Source organism: Stereum hirsutum (genome assembly GCF_000264905.1).
Source record: "Stereum hirsutum FP-91666 SS1 unplaced genomic scaffold STEHIscaffold_2, whole genome shotgun sequence".
NCBI classification, from domain to species: Eukaryota; Fungi; Basidiomycota; class Agaricomycetes; order Russulales; family Stereaceae; genus Stereum; species Stereum hirsutum.
In genome coordinates, this window is record NW_006763132.1 from 1,259,201 (window position 1) to 1,271,450 (window position 12,250).

At 51.2% G+C, this 12,250-nt stretch overlaps 4 protein-coding genes across 4 annotated transcripts; 3 read left to right on the forward strand and 1 right to left on the reverse strand.

Moving 5' to 3' along the window:
• The first annotated feature begins 1,118 nt into the window (after positions 1 to 1,118).
• Positions 1,119 to 3,274, forward strand: STEHIDRAFT_118165 (glycoside hydrolase). The gene is made up of 9 exons (XM_007299736.1): positions 1,119 to 1,535; positions 1,600 to 1,621; positions 1,682 to 1,860; positions 1,920 to 2,346; positions 2,414 to 2,467; positions 2,528 to 2,587; positions 2,647 to 2,879; positions 2,937 to 3,000; positions 3,056 to 3,274. Exons 1-9 carry the CDS (start codon positions 1,267 to 1,269, stop codon positions 3,173 to 3,175), a joined length of 1,428 nt encoding a protein of 475 aa, XP_007299798.1. The 5' UTR covers positions 1,119 to 1,266; the 3' UTR covers positions 3,176 to 3,274.
• Positions 3,275 to 3,600: 326 nt separating this feature from the next.
• On the forward strand, positions 3,601 to 4,803 carry STEHIDRAFT_144434 (uncharacterized protein). The gene is made up of 3 exons (XM_007299737.1): positions 3,601 to 4,302; positions 4,358 to 4,385; positions 4,451 to 4,803. The coding sequence occupies exons 1-3, from the start codon at positions 3,706 to 3,708 to the stop codon at positions 4,594 to 4,596; spliced, it is 771 nt and encodes a 256-aa protein (XP_007299799.1). The 5' UTR covers positions 3,601 to 3,705; the 3' UTR covers positions 4,597 to 4,803.
• Positions 4,804 to 5,362: 559 nt separating this feature from the next.
• On the reverse strand, positions 5,363 to 9,910 carry STEHIDRAFT_165403 (glycoside hydrolase family 35 protein; the record flags this gene model as incomplete). The annotated part of the gene is made up of 21 exons (XM_007299738.1): positions 9,422 to 9,910; positions 9,253 to 9,367; positions 8,918 to 9,197; positions 8,844 to 8,855; positions 8,705 to 8,786; positions 8,590 to 8,644; positions 8,515 to 8,534; positions 8,344 to 8,461; positions 8,261 to 8,287; positions 8,085 to 8,206; positions 7,989 to 8,029; positions 7,692 to 7,932; positions 6,729 to 7,631; positions 6,577 to 6,662; positions 6,467 to 6,521; positions 6,314 to 6,416; positions 6,237 to 6,264; positions 6,071 to 6,176; positions 5,688 to 5,984; positions 5,564 to 5,617; positions 5,363 to 5,504 (listed from the first exon to the last, which is right to left on the reverse strand). Exons 1-21 carry the CDS (start codon positions 9,658 to 9,660, stop codon positions 5,363 to 5,365), a joined length of 3,126 nt encoding a protein of 1,041 aa, XP_007299800.1. The 5' UTR covers positions 9,661 to 9,910.
• A 216-nt stretch (positions 9,911 to 10,126) lies between these two features.
• Positions 10,127 to 12,231, forward strand: STEHIDRAFT_49157 (transcription factor Tfb2; the record flags this gene model as incomplete). Its single annotated transcript, XM_007299265.1, has 12 exons — positions 10,127 to 10,266; positions 10,332 to 10,436; positions 10,486 to 10,602; positions 10,653 to 10,752; positions 10,808 to 10,914; positions 10,989 to 11,088; positions 11,149 to 11,232; positions 11,273 to 11,356; positions 11,415 to 11,571; positions 11,646 to 11,776; positions 11,835 to 11,903; positions 11,941 to 12,231. The coding sequence occupies 12 exons, from the start codon at positions 10,127 to 10,129 to the stop codon at positions 12,229 to 12,231; spliced, it is 1,485 nt and encodes a 494-aa protein (XP_007299327.1).
• Positions 12,232 to 12,250: the final 19 nt, after the last annotated feature.

The window sequence follows — 12,250 nt, forward strand, 5'->3', positions numbered from 1 at the left end:
ACCATACGAGGAGTCGTTGGCATTCGAGGCCTAGTCGAAGTAACGCGTGAAGTACAGTAGCTATAGCCCGAGCGTAGGTAGCTCTTGGATGTAAGCCAAGCTTCCTGGTAGAGCCGGACTTGGGTCGTTTAGTTCAACGATAGGCTCGCTTTTCTTCATAACCTCATCTAGCAGTATGCCACGTTTATAGGTCATGATTCTCCAATCAGGTCCCAGCGCCCCATCATAGCCCGTCATCCAGACTGCTTATAGAAAACCTACGATGTTGCGCCCTCGTGGGCTTCTGCCTGGGAACCAACACCTTTCCTGGCGCAGGTATCTTCCTTCCTTCGTAAATTTTAAGTCGGGCGTGAAAGTGTATCGCAGATGACCTGGTTTTTCGGGAAGTCGAACGAGAGAAACGTCGAAACTGAGGCTATCGCTCATGGACACGATTTCTCGGGTAGCAGGAGCGCTACGAGCTTCTTTGATTCAAGTACCAGGCCGAGGCCGCCATGCGGATGACCGAGGAGTCGAGGACCCAACGCTCATGCCTTTGCTCCCATTACAGCGTCCAATTCAGGGAGTGGTCCTTCCATATAACTGAAGTGGAGCTTTTGTTCCGTCCAAACGTCTTTATTACTAGAGGCCTGAAGGCCTGAAGCCTGCAACTCGAGACTTCGATTCGCTCAGACTGCTTATGACCAGGTACTACCATCCGTTAACGCGCTCACGGCGCGTCTTCAAGAAACTATCTGATTATACTTGTATGATCACGATGCCGATCTTCATAATGCCACATAGAGTTGCATGATTAATCTCACCTTATATTTTCGGTTGATTAACTCCGTAGATGTTCCTTGGAACATCTTGCTCCGAGTCCAAACTTTGGAAGAGTTCTATTGCTCCAATGTCGTGGATCCGAGCCCACGGGGTTCATGCATAGACTTTCGCGGGAATGGGCTCCGTTGCAAGTTCGACCGAAGTTCCAGTTGGACCAAAGGAAATGACCGGAATAAGGAACTTACTACATATCCGGGCACGGGTGCTCACGGGTCGCACTTCGCCGAGGTTTCCTCGAGGAGCCCTCGAGGACAAAGTTCTGTATGCAGCCTCTATCTCAACCGGGTCTTGAGTGGTGCTGATACGTCCACTTTCGCGCGAGCCTTCGTCGTCCCGCTTCCTCGTGGTGCGCTCCTGGACATCAGCAGCGCTTGCGCCAGAACGTGGCAGGATTGCTGGAGAGGGTGTGTGTTGTCGGCTACTTCTGTCTCCCAACTCTTCTCTATGTGGCGTCCCTGCGAACAACCTCTGCTTTCACTCCTCTGTGGAATATGGTTGTTGTCCTTGTGCTCTCGTGTCGCCAGTCAGAAGTGCCAACTACGACTGAAAGCTCCGAGCACTCCATCAAACCAGGCTTCGACATCGTCTGGTGCAACATCTACCACGCCTTCTGGCACACCTACTCAGACAGGATCATCTACTGGAAGTTCAAGTGCTTCTCCAACTTTACCAGCGTTCCAATATGGATCGACACCTATCCGGGCTGTCAATCTGTAAGTTCAATTAGAGTGTCCCTTTCGTGTGTAAACTTATGGGCTGGCGATTCTCGTGAATAAGAGGCGGCTGGTTCGTTCTCGAGGTAAGCGTCTTGTCTAGTGTTAATAATAGCACTGCCAAATTGAATTAGGCATAAAATTAGCCCTGGATAACTCCTAGTATTTTCGAGAACACGAATAACAGTGACATCGTCGATGAGTATACGATGGGCCAGCTACTCGACACGGACACAGCACTGAGTCTATTGCAGCCACACTGGGATACCTGGATAACCGAGCAGGATTTCAAAGACATCTCTGCAGCTGGGCTGACACATGTGCGGTGTGTATCTTCCATAAATCCAGTGTTGGAACAATGGACTCATGCTCGGCTGTACGAAGGTTGCCAGTTGGTTATTGGTCAGTCCCTACAAACGAGTCCGTCGCCCCTTACAATGCCGGCGCTTGGCCCTATCTTCTCCGTGCTCTTTCTTGGGCTCGCAACAATGGCGTCCGAGTCATGATTGACCTGCATGGTGCACCAGGTTCACAAAACGGCTACGATAACTCTGGACAACGAACATCGTCGCCCGTATGGGGCCTCAATCAAGCCAATATCACGCGCACGTTGAATGTTTTGAACACGATCGCCAGCGAGATTGGCCACCAAGTCGATGTGATCGAGCTGTTGAACGAGGTGGCGGGCTTTGATGGCAGCCAGTGGGTCAGCGCCGTGACGTCCTTCTGGCAGGATGGTTATGATGTTGTAAGGAATGCGACTGGGTCAAGTGTAAAGGTCATGATTGGAGATGCGTTTCTGGGAGTTGACGTACGCTCTGTAGCATCTCTGCAACATTGGCGATTGCCGCTCACTTGTTTTTTATGGTTGGTTTTAGAGCTGGGAGGACTTCTTAACTTACCCTTCCGCGCAGGGAGTTATCATGGACTATGTGCGTTTCCTGCGCCCTGTTATGTCTCTATGTCACGACTAATATTCGTCCTTGACCCAGCACGAATACCAGATCTTTAGTGACGCAGAGCTATCTCGTACACAAGATGAACACATCTCTGTATGTACTTGCACCGTACTATTCTCCGTTCGACTGACTAGCTTCTGCTCTACTTGCAGTTTGCTTGTACACTCCTCCCGACCCTCCAGTCTTTTGCGGACTCAAACATCTGGACCATCACGGGCGAATGGTCGACGGCTATCACTGATTGTGCTCAATGGCTTAACGGCCGAGGTGTGGGCAGCCGATGGGATGGGACCTTTGGCGACGGAAACCCCGCTTTTGGTTCTTGTGACAACTTCACGGGCAGTTGGACAACGTTCTCGAGCAGTTACAAAACCTATCTTCGAAAGTAAGACTATTTTCAGTAACATATGGAAAGGAAGGGACTGAAGTATTTATGGCACAGGTACTGGGAGGTACAGGTCGAGATTGGCGAGAGCGTGCAAGGTTGGGCGTATTGGACATGGAAGGTACGTCCTCATTAGCTTCTGCCCCTGCTTCGTTTGTTCTAATCAGCTGCCACAGGCTGAGAACGCAGACGAGTGGAGCTATCAAAAAGGACTGGAAGGGGGATGGATACCTCAAAACCCGGACCAGAGACTGTACCCCGGACTGTGCAGCAACAGTACCAGCGGGAAAAGATGAGATGGCTGCTCCTAAGATACGAGAGGGTATATGGACAGCTAAATGTAGGATTGCGTAGATTTTTCAATGGACATTTATGTAGAATAATGGGCAACTTCCCAGGATAAAGAAATGTGGCGCGCCACGAATGATTGATAATGTCGATAATATATGCGTCACTGCGGCGCGATTGAAAGCTGTGTGGCGCTTGCAGACGCTGCGCGCGAACAGCGCCGTCGATGAGCTGAATCCATACTTCGTTTAGCACTAGAACTAAGTACTCGATGGCAGAGTCAAACAATCCCTTCATAGACCATTCCGCCTCCGTGACCTCCCGCTTCCCTGCCCTTTCTTCCAACCCATCTCCACCCACAGTCTCACATACCCCCTATACGAATTGGCTTCAACCCCCATACCAACCACAACAACAAACTTTCTTGGGCATCAATACGACAGGATACCCCGGTGCTGCACAACCGACCTTTTCTCCACAGACGCCACAGCAATATGGTGGTAGTTCACAGTGGGGAGGTGGGGCCCCAGCTGGACAGATGGGATACGCGCAGACAGGTTCGGGTTTCGCACCCTCGAGTCAGTTCGGACAGCAGGCGATGGGGCAGATGAACGGCTTTGGGACGGGTTATCCGCAACAGCAACAGCAGCAGCAGCAGCAGCAGCAAGGGTATGGGTATGGTCAGCAGCCTTACGGACAACTGCCCCAGCAGCAGCAGAACCAGCCTTACGGTGGAAACTCGTACCTCTCCCAATTCGATCCTTACTCTCCTTCCAACTCCAATCCATCTTCCCAACCCGGCTATTCATCTACACCTGGTCCCAACTCGTCTTATTACGGAGGAGGGGCTCCTTCGTCTGCCAATGGCCCTCATCCGCGCCAATACGTCAATACACATAAATCCGAATTAGAGACCTGGGATACTGTCTCGTGGAAACAGGCGCTTAGTACGTTTGAGTCGCTTAAGAATGCATGGGAGGAGAGAAAGAGAGCAGTGGAAGGAAGGATTAGAGCCATGGGTGGAACAGTGGGCGGCGCGCCGGGGCTGTTCGCAGGCGGGGGAGGCGGGATGGGCGGAGGATATGGAGGGTATGGTTATAATCCGCAACAGCAGGAGATAGATCGGTTGAATGAGGTGGGTTTCCGTCCTTTCATACGTTACAAGTCATTTAACTTATCTGCCTTCCTAGCTTGCGAAGGAGGCCACCTCAAACATCGGTGAGTCTGTGGTGCATCTTTCCACGTTTCTTTACATCCATGCATACTAATCGGATCGGTATAAGATACTGTGGCGGCCGCATCTTTCCAGATGTCAGAGGTCGTGAATGGGTACCGCCACTCAGGCGACCTCGCCTCCAAGCGTCGTGTTCGTGAATCTTCTAATGCGGCCCTGGCAGGACTTCCTGATTGGCCGCCGCAAGGATTTTGATCCTACGAGCTGTTTTGTCGCCACAAACCCACTTGATCTCGGTGTAGAATGTCGAAGAGGTGTAGTCTAGCCAGGGTTGTATCCTTTCCTGTTGTGTTTTTAGGTATAAGCATCCATAGGCCGGACGGTTATCGTTGTTGTAATTTTCATGGTATTTATGAAACTAGCATGTGCCCGTGCGTCCGCACGGCTGCTTGACAATATTTTGATAGACAACGAAATGTCTGAGTGTGATAATTTTACGCTACCACAAACCATGCCCGAAGGCTTTTGGCTCCTGTGCTCAAAATGCACAGTTGTTTTATGCGCCACGAAATGTTAAGCACTTTGGCCCGAAGGTATTTGATGGTTTGGCCCCCGTGCACCGTTGGCAGAAATGTATTTCGCTCCCGTGCTCGAAGCTGTTTGACTCCTATGCCCGAGGGATTTTGTCCCAATATTCAGGGATGTTTGGCTCCCCGTCTTTCATCTGCAATATATACAGAGATTGAAATTATTTTGAGGCCCGAGTCTTGGAGCCACACTGGAGGCACAGCAATGTTCGCCCCACAGTTACTTGTTTGGACATAAACCGCCACGTTTCCGCCACGTGGTTTGTCTCCACGTGGTTTGTCTCGAGACAACTGCCTCCCCATTAAGTATTAGATAGGCGCTTTGTACTCGCGTTGGGCTGCCGGTGTCTCAAGATACACGACTACAACCATCACCAAACAGGTATCAAGGGTCCACAGACTATCCAACGTATCCCAGTCCCTTTACCCGAAGTTCATACTCTCCCTTCCGGAGACCATCCTGGATTATTCGCCACGACGCCACCGACGCCACCTTGTAAGACCGTATCAACAGTCACGCTCAGGTTAGGAGAGATGGCTACCGCCTCCATGGCCCAAAGTGCAACAGCGACGGTACTAAATGGTAGCAACGTCAGCTCGGTAATCAGTGCGGTCCAAGAGCGAATTTTGCTTACTTCGTGCCATTGTAATCCAGGATGCCCTCGTGCACTGGGAACTTGGTTTGAGGTCTATGACGAAGTCATTAGCCATCACAGGTCATTGCTAAAGGACGAGCATGAATGTAATGATCAAACTCACCCAAGATTCCCGACTCTCTTCCCCATCTGCCAGCCGTTGACGAACAACAGAGCACGATACGGAGGCTCTCCCTCATCCTCGAAATTGAAGGATAGCATGACGTCATACCCATCTGGCAAGCTCAGATCGAAGGTAGTGACGAAGAAACCAACACCAGCTTGGCTATCTGGTAAGCCAGAGGAGAGATCGCGGGAGGACCAGGAAGAGGTGCTGGTGTCGAAGTCAGGAAGGTGCCACCCTTGGCGTTCGCCAAAGAGGCCACCTTCGTTGAGGACGCCGCGATGTTTATCTGGGAAGCTGGGGTTGTTTTGTAAGGGCACGAGTGTAATTGTTCAGTCAGACGAATGCTATGAGATGGGTAAGACGCGGCCGTGTCCGCTTACTTATTGTATCCTCCGACCTTACCCTGTACCTTCCATGTCGAGAATTCGCCTTCACTGAGGTGGAAGCCACGGATGCCCCGAGGCGATTTAAACATGTAGTTCGTATCTGCACGCAGCATTGAATATTAGCACAATCGACAACTTTGGTTAGAGTGAGAGGACACACTGTTGGACTCGCTGATTCCCATATTATCCTATCGCGCTTGTATTAGAAATGGCCAAAGCTGTGATAGATGCACTCACAATGACGACAGTAACGACGTTGTCTTCACCAGCGCGCAGGGAGCCATTGGAAAATGTGTAAACTTCGTCTGTCTCGTCGATGATTAATTTGTTGTCCGAGGAGCTATGAGTGGCGTCAACTTCGGGATAATCAGGGAAATTGTGGGGTCTTACTTTCCGTAGGATGTCTTCAGGAACCAGTCGTTCACCCATACACTTGCAGCGAAAGCTATGATAGATGGTGTTAGTTCGGGCTCGTCGCATGCAGACAGGATACTCATTACCTTCACCACCGTTGAGTGACAGGTTCATGGATGCTTCCATGCCAGTCGAGTTGAAATGACCACGCCAGATAGCAATGTTCTCGCAGCTGGAAAACAAAAACCAGTGTCCACATCAGCAAGCATAATGGATCAAGCACGATGATAGGACTCACAACTGGTAGTCGCACTGATACAATATCCTGCCATCGCCATAATTCATTGGATATGGGATATTCGATGTCGTACGGTTCGCCACAGTCCAACTGCCATCATCGTACCCGTCGAGGACCTCGGGCAGACTATCCGCAAACCTCCAGTTCTCCAACACCGGCGCGACTATCTCTTTCGTTCTACCACTATCCATCTCCAGGTTCCCGATGAACCCACCAATGGAGGTCACTGCAGCCGAGGCTCTATCATCGATGCCGACTGGTTCGCTATTCCATGTTACCGAGGAGACGGTTGGCGGAGCGATAACGGTGAGTGTGACACTCGAGTTCAGGTCGCCACGAATGTCTAGAGAGCCCGAGTCTGATATAGAGGCGTTGCGGACGAGGTGCGGTCCACCGACGAGAACAGTCGTGTTCGTACCGAACTGCCAGTATCTCGCAAATGGGTCTTCCTCGGTTGAGCCGCTGGCGATGACGGGGGCCCAGAATGTAGACGCCGTCACGTAGTCGGCGTATAGAACGAGCTGAAGGTCGGAATCCCAAAGCGTGACAAGGCCTTCGATCCCTTCGGATAAGGCGATGTTCGTGGCGTTTACGTCTTGAGCCAGCGAGGAAAATGCGATGGACGAGGAGTTTGTCTGGATTGTTGGAGTGCCTTGCAGATATATGGAGGCTTCGTGCTCTTGGTTGGAGTCGCCGTAGAGTAGAATAACGTCGCGAGACCCGATCTGACCTGCGAACATGACTTGCGCCGTAGAATACAGTACACGGGAATTGGCACCGAAGCTGTAGTCTCCCAGGATCATTTTGGACTGACGACCTCCTAGAGTGATGTTCGAGACAGCTTGGGGTATGGTCAGATTCCCAACCGACGTCAGAATGTCCATAGTAAACGAAGTTATGGCCCTGTCACGTTGTAGGATGGTCATCAGTACAGGAGCATGACGGCGAGAAAAACAAGCATACGTAGACGCTGAATCGTTTTGTCTCACTATCCAATAGCTCGAGCTTGTGTCGGGATTCATCAACTTGACAGCGAAGGCATCTGGATTCGACACTGTTACCGCACTGGTACTGCTATTCCCGATCCAGTCCGTCTTGTAGAACTCAGGAGAGCTCCTCAGGAAAATAGCCTGCAGTTTAAGCTCATCGTACTTCGTGTTGATGTCGCGGTTTTCTGCTATAGCGGCCCCATAATCATAGGAAGCTGTTTCGCAACAGCGGGTTGGCGTGATTTCAGGAAGCATGTTGGGATTTACTCACTGTACACGCCAGGGAATGGAAGCCCTCCCCAGGAGGTACCGCTGCAACGATGGGCACTGAGTGGCAAGTGCTGTGGATCGAAGAGCGGGTGCTTACCCATAAACCATGTAGAAATTTATCATCTTCCCGTTTGCTGCCCACAGTGAACGATAGTATACCGACTCGTAATCCGGCCCTGTCATTAATCGACAACCATCATATCCGGGGGCATTTGGTCCCTGCGAGCAGTGTAAGCTCAGAGACACGCTCATGGCAAGAGATCAAATCCTTACCCAGGCACCATTGTAACCGCCTTCCCACTGCAAACGTCGTGACGTGATTAGACGGAGAGGCGATGGGTAGTGGACATGCATACCTCTGGGAAATACATCGGTTCGTTTGGGTTGACCTTTGCATGATGATCATAATAGTCCGTGGTGTATGCACGCCAGGTTAAGGGGGTAGCGCACGCATTCTGGGGATACCCGTCAACGCTGAGGAGGATACTTAGGGGTATCTCTCGAGGGAAACATGAATAGAGAAGTACCCGTAGATATCGACGGCACCCTGGCGGATGTGGAATATGTTAGCAAAGGAAGGATATGACAAGTCGACGACATACAGTTCCGTTTATAAAGCTGTCTTTCTCTCCGGGGTCATTATAAGTCCAAGGAACACTGAAGGGTGTAGTGTTGCCTCAGAACCAGCGGTATATCGCGAGGACACAAACGACGTACACTATGGATGAATTAAGATACACGTCTTCGAGTTGTTGAAAGTATTCCGCTAGACCGTAACCAGTCTGGGAATACTCGTTGTCTGTTCAAATCCATGGTGAGGACCCATTCCTCGACGTCAAGGGTTGCATGAGCTCACCGATCTGAATGGCTGAAATATGGCCCACCGTAAGTAACACCGTATGAAGAGCTAGAGGTGTGCTCGAGCCTCACCAATGACCGGCCCGCCTTCTGTAACCTGGTTAGCAATGGTTTTGTCTATGACAGCTTGAATATAAGGTGTCCAGGCCGCCTGATAATCGGTTGCATTGGTTCGGAGAGTGCCCGCAACCTCGGTGGTCACCCAGTGGGCAATTCCGCCTGCTGTAGTCTCAGCATTGATATACGGACCTGGTCGGAGGACGATCCATATGCCTGCTTCGCGTGCAGCGTCGTAGAGAGGCTGGAGGTCACGGAACGAGTCAAAGTCGACTACGCCGGGTGTTGGATTTGTCTGAGAGCATTCGTAAGTCAATCTACCCAATTGTTCATAGACGAGGATGGCCTACCAAGCCCCAGTGGAGGTAGACACTGATCGCGTTGAGGCCGGCCGCCTTGATCTTCTGAAGGATGTCAGGCCACAGTGAGGGAACGGGAAGACGGAATGTATGGAACTCTCCAGAGCTTCCGTACCATTTAGCATGGCCAAACAAGGTGATAACAATGAGGAAGACTTACTAGAGAAGAATACGCTGGCCCTTCACGAAAAGGCTATACTTGTCCCAACCGACCTCATCAGTACGATTGTTGGTTGAAAAATTCAACTCGGACGTCGTATCATCCAACGCTTGAATAGACGAAAAGGAGTGATCTGAGGCGAAGGAGAACGCGGTGGCGCGAGTAGCAGAACTGGTCCAAAGAAGCGCGAGCAGCAAGCTCGACGACCAACTACCCTTGGTAATAGGTAGAAAGCGCATTTTGCGTACATCGTACGCTGTTCGACGAACGCTCAAGCTTTATATCAACAGAATAGCCTGAATTAAGGAACGCCATTTTTGTTGCAACAGAAGGTCTTGTGAACATGAGGAGGTGTTGAGAAGCAGAACAAGCAGGGCTCGTGACCGCGTTTGATCTATCGACGGCGGGGAAGTTGGGACCGGGATGGATGCTCAGGCGAGTGGCCGGACCGCAGGAATATCAACACTCGACCAAGGTCAGTCACAAGACGGGAGGTAAAGGTCAAGGACGAGAGGGGCCCTTGGGTGCCTGCTGCAAGATGGTCGTGACTGAGAGGTTAGGATGCGGAGCCACACGATGGCCTCCTATCTCGACCGTGGGAGAGCACGCCACAGCTGTGTCAACCTGAACAAGTCGAGTGGGCGCCACTGAACGTTTCTTGCAAACTACTATCTTGTTTCCTGACCATCATCTCAGCTTGTCTTCATGCCAATCGCCGTGGAGAAGCAAGAAGAACAAACGAGCGGACCAAGCCCCCATGCTCTTCTCCCCTTTCTTCAGTCCCAGTCTCAGACCGCACTCACCCGTCTCTACAACCGGCCCTCGTCATGTCTCTCCATCTTTCGGTAGGCAATCTCTGCCCTGCCTTTGCCCACAGTCTCGTCCGACTATGAGGCCCTCTGTCTCTTAGCCTTCTCGCTCCCGTCGAGCGACAACTCGTCATGAATCTTCTTTGGCTGGAGTCGGCCATCCCCACGAATACCATGAGCTCCTGGGTAGTAAAGGAGAACAAGAAGTGAGTTATTATCCTCTTGAGAACTGTACTGTGCTGAATACCTGCGCAGATTTTTCGACGAAGCCCTAGCTCAATTAACACGGCTTCATATCCTCCCTAATCCATCTGCCAAGCTGGGCCTCAACCCAACCTTCAAGACCAGCCTTCGACATGCAATTACAGGCGGGTGCGTTGGTCGGTTTGTTCCAACGAAAGACGATGCTGACATTCCCATAGTGGTACGAGTGGTAGTTTTGGTGTTCCAGCGGAGGCAGATGATAAGAGAGGCCCACCGAGCGTTGAGATACTGGACACGTACGCCTTGGAGCGATGGGAGGTCGGTCATTTTTGTTGTCGTAGAAGCCCTCAGGGGGGCTGACCTTTCCTTATAGACTATCCTGCATTTCATGGTATCCTCTGGAACAGGCCAAATGCCCACAAAACCGTCACAAGGCGTTTTGTACCTCCTACAACGCAGCAAGCTCATGGCTCCGACTCAGTGCGTTTAGTTGATGCTATTGGCCGCCTTTCTTTTTTGTTCAAACTTTCCATGGTCATATTTCGGTCATAAAGAGGCACATTGCAGATCACTTCGTCAGGATTCCAATTCCTCTTACACACGCCACACGCCCAGCTCTGGGAGCTGTTGTTGCAGTATCTTGCAATGGTTGAAGTGAGATCGATACTTTCATATAACTCGGCCTTCCCGCTGCTTATACAGTGGTTCCCTTAGGAACGGCAGATGGATCTTGTCGAGGTACTCAGCTTCCTCTTCATGCTCTCTACCATGGAGCTCGGTCGGGTACGACAGTTTCATGTTTCTAGGCGCCACAAATATATATTGATCAGACCCACAGGATTATTCGGCAGAAAGCCTGAGTGATACCCAAAAAGCCATGCTTGAAGATCTCCGTGATTACGGTCTGATCTGGCAGCGCAAGGTGCGACTTTACCCAGTCTTGTTTTTGAGGACCAGCGCTAAGTTGTGTATCGGGTTAGGCTACTTCCCGTCGGTTCAGCCCTACTCGTCTAGCGACGACTCTTACTTCTTCATTACCACCTCTACCCACTGCCTCCGGAACGGGTACAAGTGGAACTGGACAGACGCAAGGCTTCATCATCCTAGAAACGAACTATCGATTGTATGCGTACACAGGTTGGTTTTTTGCCTTCCGTGAACCAGCGTCAAGTTATTGAATCATTTATGGGGCTGTGGTTGATGTCATGCAGATAATCCACTACAGACGGCGGTTCTGAACCTGTTTGTGACGATGAAGAGTCGATTTCCGAATCTTGTGGTGGGTTCCATCACAAGGGACAGTGTACGGAAGGCGCTGTCGAACGGGATCACGGCAGACCAAGTATGTAGTTTCAAGTCAGAACCGCCACTTTTGGCTTGTGCTCACATGTGGCACATAGATCATAAGTTATTTGACGACATACGCACATCCTCAGATGCGTAAAAACGTGAGTCGATGTCGTTCGTTCGTGGCTCTCATATGTTGACCCATTATATGATATGCAGACGCCCTTGCTGCCTGTGACGGTTCAAGACCAGATCCGACTATGGGAGCTCGAGCGGAACAGGCTCAAATCTCAGGAGGGATTCCTGTACACCGCATTCGCCTCGCAAGCCGATTACGAATACGTCCTCACTTACGCTAAACAGCTCGACGTCGTCCTCTGGGAGAACCCCACCAAGCGATGTTTCTTCGGCACGATGGAGGGCCATGCGAATATTAGGGGTTTTATCGAGAGGAGGACGGCGGCTGGGGGTGGTGGGGCCGGTGCTGGCTTGGGAGGCGGCGGGTTTTAGCTGAGTGCGTTGTGATGGT

Excerpts from the sequence above, each read along its gene's own strand:
- STEHIDRAFT_118165 (XM_007299736.1), top strand. The coding sequence starts at position 1,267 with ATGTGGCGTCCCTGCGAACAACCTCTGCTTTCACTCCTCTGTGGAATA. Across the intron at positions 1,536-1,599 it reads CCTATCCGGGCTGTCAATCT|AGGCGGCTGGTTCGTTCTCG; the intron begins GTAAGTTCAATT and ends CTCGTGAATAAG. Across the intron at positions 2,880-2,936 it reads TACAAAACCTATCTTCGAAA|GTACTGGGAGGTACAGGTCG; the intron begins GTAAGACTATTT and ends TTTATGGCACAG.
- STEHIDRAFT_144434 (XM_007299737.1), top strand. The coding sequence starts at position 3,706 with ATGGGATACGCGCAGACAGGTTCGGGTTTCGCACCCTCGAGTCAGTTC. Across the intron at positions 4,303-4,357 it reads AGATAGATCGGTTGAATGAG|CTTGCGAAGGAGGCCACCTC; the intron begins GTGGGTTTCCGT and ends CTGCCTTCCTAG. Across the intron at positions 4,386-4,450 it reads GGAGGCCACCTCAAACATCG|ATACTGTGGCGGCCGCATCT; the intron begins GTGAGTCTGTGG and ends GATCGGTATAAG.